The sequence below is a fragment of the Euwallacea similis genome, chromosome 16 (genome assembly GCF_039881205.1).
Source record: "Euwallacea similis isolate ESF13 chromosome 16, ESF131.1, whole genome shotgun sequence".
In the NCBI taxonomy this organism is placed as follows: Eukaryota; Metazoa; Arthropoda; class Insecta; order Coleoptera; family Curculionidae; genus Euwallacea; species Euwallacea similis.
This window is the reverse complement of record NC_089624.1, coordinates 2,843,785-2,850,301: the sequence shown is the minus strand read 5'-3', so window position 1 is coordinate 2,850,301 and position 6,517 is coordinate 2,843,785. Positions and strand designations below refer to the sequence as shown.

Genomic DNA, 6,517 nt, shown 5'->3' with positions numbered 1-6,517 from the left:
GGGGGGGGGGCACAAATTTTAGCATCACTGTATTTCCCCAGCGGAATAATTAAACTTTCATAATAGACATTTTTTTCGAAGAGCACTTATTATTGGAGATATTGCAATGTCGCAAGTTAAATGTTACACCCGGTATACTGGATACACATATAGCGAGGAAAGGCATATTATATATTATTTCAATTTTTGTCATTTTTTTAATCATTTTCTACGTTGTTTCAATATAATTTATACTTTGGATAACACTTACCCTAAGAGAGTATCTTAATTGTTATCAATTCCTCGCTTACCCTCCCTACAGAGGTGCATTTCGAACTTCCGGAGGTATCTCAGAGTCTTATTAAAAACTGTTAAAAATAAGTAAATACCCAGCCAAGTACTGAACTCTGTTGGTAGCTGCCAAACAAATTAACTTCCAACTCTTCTCTTATTTTATACACTCGTTGATCAGACATGACTGTAGATAAAACTATTACGATGGTGACTCGCTCCAAAGCAACTACCGGAGACCTGGTGGGTGGGAAGTTAAGATTAAAAATACATAAAGTTCCTTAAAAAATCCAATTGCAGTTGAGATACATGAACATTAAAATTATCGGCATTAAGTTACTGGTTATATGGAGATGTCAGTTCGGTTTACTGGGCTATAAAGTACCATGCTGGATTATTGCTCTATTTACGAGTCGATACGGCTCTCGTACGGCTAATAGCAGGAGATTGCATATGCTAATAATTCCGATAATAGGTGAAGAACCTAAATGTCAATTTTAAGTCCTTTAGTATTGATTTTATATGGTTTTGCTTTAATGAAAATATGTACTAAATAAAAACAAGGGGCAGATGTTAGGGATTTTTAGACCATTAAAAAAACAATGCTAACACAAAGCCTAAGCCTGGAGGCACACTTCAGATCTGATTTTGAAGTAATAAATAACAGTTTCGGGCGAAAAATTCAAATTAATTTAAATTAATACAGATTTAAAACACCTCTGAGTGATTTTTGTTCAATCATAATCAGCCTGACTGAAGGCAAATTATAGATAATCACACAGTACGGCACGCAGCTCTACAGACCATGTTGACAGGACTGCGTAATATATTAAGTGCTGTTTGGTAAGATGGAATCAGTGGTGTAGATTTCCTGCTGCTCCCATAAGGTTGTGGCATGATTGAGTAAAGTGTAGATATGCTCGTGCAAAGCAGGTTTTGCTTGATAACTGAGTGTTTTGTAATACGGGAGTTCGGATAGCTACGCCACTGGGTGCCGTTGTTAAAACCCGTTGACAGAACTATGTGATATATTGGCTATTATTACTCACCGAGGAAGTTAATAAGAGGCAGTTAAATATGTTTTTAAGCCTGGCGTTAAGTTGTTGACAGACTTCTTTCACTACGCCGCTATCTCTTCAGTGGTGCCTAATTAACACTGTTATATTTGTCTGAATAATCCAAGATTTTCAAAATTTACTTATTGATTGAAGACTTCCAAATGTTCATGTCTGCGCCATCTAATGTATGGCCCTCGAAACCTCTTAGGGACAGGTAAAAATATTTAACCCATCCCGGCCCTTCACAAATTTATGGTACGCCAGGATTTAATTACGGTTTATAAATTCTTCTGTTCTAGTTGTGCAAGTCTCGTTCAGTTTATGGCTCGAGTCGTAAAGACTCAAAGGGCTACAAATTTATTGCGGGTAAAAGCAATTGCACGCGTTGAAGGGAGGGTTCTGCGAATAATAAGGTCTGTAATAAATCTTTTTTCCTCTTAGGCGTAGAAGTTAAATCGAAAAGTTAAGGTTTATTAGTTTACCTATAAGGTTGTTCATGGAAAAAAAAGTTTAAATTTTCGAGGGTTATAGAGGAATAAGCAGTGAGTAAAAAAATTATAAAGTAGTAAAATCTAAAACTATTACAATTTAACGAGGCGAATAACATCGTCACAAAAAATCTAACGGGGTCATGTCCGGAGAACAGACAGGCCAAGGATGTTTCGAGTTTGTGCCTATTCACGTTCCAGGAAATCTATGTGATAGATATTCTTGTACAACTTTTGCATTAAGTGCAGGCGCGCCATCCTATTGAAACTGACAGTTATGTGTTAAAGTCAACGGGAGATTACCTAAGGCTTCTTCCGAATCCCTTTCAATTAAAATGAGTAATGGTTATACAAGAAAGGATCAATTATTCGAGTGCCAAATATTTCAACCCAAATGTTAAACTCAAAGCCATGTTGGTGATGCACAATCCTGTAGACACGGGGGTTCTCTTGGGATCAGTAATGCGTAATTCTACTGAAAATTTAATTGTTTGCTACTTCACTCTTACCTGATGATTTCGAAAATTAAGATCCGCTACACATTTCCTTCGCAAAATGTTCTTCAGCTTTCGTCATCACTGGGTCGAAGTCCCTGACAAATTCTAAATTTGAAGGGATGGTACCTTTGTTTGCGTAAAACAAACCCAGCTGTTGATTTTGGGATACTTGTGGATATATTCAATTTCGGAATTTTCAGTAACCGATAACATTACATCATTTTGTTCTTCGCTACAGCGTTTGTTGCAGCTTGTTACCGGTTTTTAAAATGATCCATCTTCTTCAGCATTTCTTACGAGACATATAAAAACTTTACGGTTTGGCTGTATGCTTTAATTTATTTCGAAATTAATGATAAACCAAAAATTTTATCTTTAATCTGTTCGAATTGTGAAATTGTTCCCTTGAATACGCAAGTTTTCTACCGTTTAACCAAATCTGTACCTATTACTGTTTACGAGATCCCCATGCTGTTCTTCCTTAGCTCGGACACACTGCACAACATCTTATTTTACGTATCGTAGTAGCACACTAATACACATAATTCTAAATCACCATCGCGCATCAATATTGTAGAAGATGTATGTTACTTAGTCTTACTCAGTGACTTTTATCAGTCCTTGTGCATATTTATTTATACATCAAGGTTAACTTTCATCTACTTTTTGCATTAGTGTGTCTGGTACAAAGCACCATTCAACTTTCCAGGTGTGCAATTAAAAATTCACTTGGATACACACACACATAATGAGATTATGGTGTGAATGAGATACATTTCAGCTTTAGCAGGCATTCCTGAAGACTGCGTACCCGCATCTAACAACAACAACAAGGGTGTACAAGCCAATGTCAACTTGTCGCACGGTTTAAAACAAGTGCGATTGCACGGCGATCACTTGCGATCGGCAGCTGTCCCGGTGCCAAAATTAACATTCCGTCGCACGAGGCCTTATTTTGTCCCGTGCACCACCCATTCGGCCTATCACGAGCCATTCTCGGCCATTTCCGGAGCCGAGTCGGCACGCGTTCCTACGGCTACCCCAGCTCACACGGCCCCTTTGGAGGGGGAAGGCCCTGTTGGAAAGAAAACCCAAGGCCTAGGGCTCCCGAAATCATTCAGCCGCGCGCTCTCGAAGCAGCAAACGCGTCCCTTCTTCACGCTCTTCTTTCTTGTATTTTTCACGCGTCGCGTTCTTCTCAACCTATGGCTCTTGCAATGACCCTAGGTCAAAAGAACAACATGTATAACGTAATCCAGCATTCCATTCCTCAAGCGAATTGTGTGATCGTGTCGCAACCTCAAAAGCATACGGTGATCGCCTCGGGGAAGAGGCCTCTGGCTCCGGCTCCGGAAAGAAGTTCCGTTCTAGTGACCAATAACAACAATGACATGCGTTGCAAGAGGAAGATCCAGTTCATGCCCTATGGAGCTCCGCCTGTGCAGCAACCCGCCTCTGTAGCCAGGAGAAACGCCAGGGAAAGAAACCGTGTCAAGCAAGTCAACAATGGTTTCGCCACTCTAAGATCGCACATCCCTCAAAGTGTATGCCAAACCCTAAGTCCACAGCCCACTGGCGGTAGAGGGGCCTCCAAGAAACTTTCAAAAGTTGAAACTTTGAGGCTGGCAGTAGAGTATATCAGAAGCTTACAACAAATGATTGATGACCATGAGACTGAAATGGGAATCAGCAATCCTGGGGAGCATCAATCGTTGAACGAGCAACGCTATTACACCAGCTCCCCGGATTCTAGCCAGATCTACCAAAGTTCCTCCTATCCTATTCTGTTGCCAACCCCGTCTTGCTCAGAAGCCTCGGCATCGCCCACTCCCTCCCACAGCTCTGAAGGCTCCTTCTCAGCTTCATCTACCTTCACGAACGCTCTGTATCACCATACAGAGAACTACGAAAATTACGATCCAAAAAGTCCTGAGGACGAAGAGTTGTTAGATGCGATATTCTCTTGGCAGCAAGAATAATTCAATAGAGGTTAGTATCAATTTGGAATTGCAAGTTTTTATACCTGTTTCGAGCTTACCTGCCGGGTATAATGCACTCACTGTATAAATTTCCTTTCCTACCCCTAAGTTAAATCCCGTTCATTTTTTGTGCCGCAGACTCTTTTCATTGCAACTTGACAGGGGTCCCTAATATAAAGACGAGTTTCTTATAAGCCGGAACAATACAGTCTGAGACGTTATGTAAAGAAAAATGCGCGAAATACCCTCTCCCCGGGGATTTCAAACAAGTTGCTCTAACGGACTTTTTTAATTTGTTTCTCTTTTTATTCCACCCTTGCTTTATGCTTTTTTCAATTGTTACAGGTTGTGCAGTTCTGGCCAGTCAAACTAGCTCTCCCAGTGCCTTTTCTTCATTCCAGTGAGAAGTGATAGATATTTACATATATTTTTTGAAGAGTTTATCACTGTTTTCTAGTCATTATTCATGTAAATAGTTTGTATATATTTTATTGTTTACATTTATAGTGCTAAGCTGAAAGCGCTTTTTTGAGTATTGTTCAAAATCTATGGCCAGCAAGAAACAAATTCACTATTTTTGTATTTGATTTTTGGCTACGTGTTGGTTATATTGTTGCAATAAAATTGTTCTAATATTCACAATACACAACATAAAGGGTGATCGTAAAATAAGTTCCAGTAAGCGTCGAAATATTCATGATCACTTCATCTGTTATTCAGATGTTTGGTGCTAAGTAGTGAAGCGCGTGCTGCGAGGGTTGTTTTAGTGATCACCTTTACTTTTGTACTGAATAATTATAGATTTATTGTACAAATTTTACGATTTACCTTTTAAGAATAGCGTAAGTGGTAGTTCGATAAGTTATCGGTTTAATGTTGCATGACAACGTACTGTTTTATACTGTTAAGCGCATCAAATGTCGAAACGTACTGATTTATAATAAAATCATTTCATATTTTTTTAATTCACGTTTTTGTCCTTCGAATTACCCTGATTAATAATAGAACAAACGCCTATGCGTAAATTTCTGCCGAAGCTGTTTTCCTATACTTTTGTTCCTGTCGCAACTAATTCAAAAAACTTCGAAATAATTAGGAATAATCACTCAAAACTGTCAAAAATTCGTCCAGCCCAAGTCCTTAAAATTTTGACAAAATTTACATATTGGGGGTTGGACCAATAAAAACTAAAACATACACAGGCAGGTGTCTTACAGTAACCACGCGCCATACTCGTAGATAGGTTAAACTTCGATCTTATCTGGTTTTCTTACTTAATAAGTACCATCCAGGCAGATGCGTTTTTATTAGAGTTGTCTGCTTTAGGTTTTAGTTCAATTCTCATAAATTTTAGAGCAATTATGTACAAGACTTTTGTTGATAACATTATTTCCTAATGTATACTGCAAATGAACGCGCGCGCGTGTGTGTGTGTGTGAGTGCAACTCTCAGCTCTGAGTACTCCCAGGTATCGCCTAACACGGTTTGAGATGAATAGGGGATAAATTTGTTATTCAGACTAGAGGATTTCGGTTCGGTTTTTATTTGGGATATATACCTGCTTCTAGGCTTTGGAGAGCCGTTTTGTACTGAAGAGGGAGGATTGTACTAAATTTACTCTATAAGACATTGAAATTAATAGTAGTTAAATGCAGTGCGATCATTTTACTGAGAATTAGATCACTTTCCTCGTTAAAAGGCATTTTAAATTTTATCATGACGTACCTATATTTGATCCTGCGTGATTGTATTGATTCTATTTCATTTTTAACTTGAGTTTTTAATATTGTATATTTTGGTAGATTTATGGCATACACATCAGTTTTATGTGTAACCTGTGACAAGTTACGGTAACCACAAGAAAACAACTATTTTATTTAAAGTGGATTGGAAATTTGAATACATTAAAATAAAATTCTCTTTAGAAAAAAACTGATGACGATTGACTCTAACAAAACTATTGAAATTTTTATTTTGAATGTGTAGGAAAATAATATTATTAGGTAAACTTTTTAAAGAATTTTTCACAGTATTAGTAGATCTTCGAATTAACTTTTTAGTTTTAAAATTATACGTTTAACATTTAACGCCATATGAACACCATCTCAGATTTTTATAATTTTAATAGCCGCACATAAAGTCAATAATTACAAGAGGTACATCGTAATTAATAATTAAACAGTTTTCAAAATTATAAAAATGTAAATTAATCTTCATAAAGGAAT

General features: G+C 37.6%; 1 protein-coding gene across 1 annotated transcript; it reads left to right on the top strand.

Moving 5' to 3' along the window:
• Nucleotides 1-3,284: 3,284 nt before the first annotated feature.
• LOC136414069 (achaete-scute homolog 1a-like) lies at nucleotides 3,285-5,232 on the top strand. Its single transcript, XM_066397863.1, has 2 exons — nucleotides 3,285-4,302; nucleotides 4,638-5,232. Exon 1 carries the CDS (start codon nucleotides 3,519-3,521, stop codon nucleotides 4,290-4,292), a length of 774 nt encoding a protein of 257 aa, XP_066253960.1. The 5' UTR covers nucleotides 3,285-3,518; the 3' UTR covers nucleotides 4,293-4,302; nucleotides 4,638-5,232.
• Nucleotides 5,233-6,517: the final 1,285 nt, after the last annotated feature.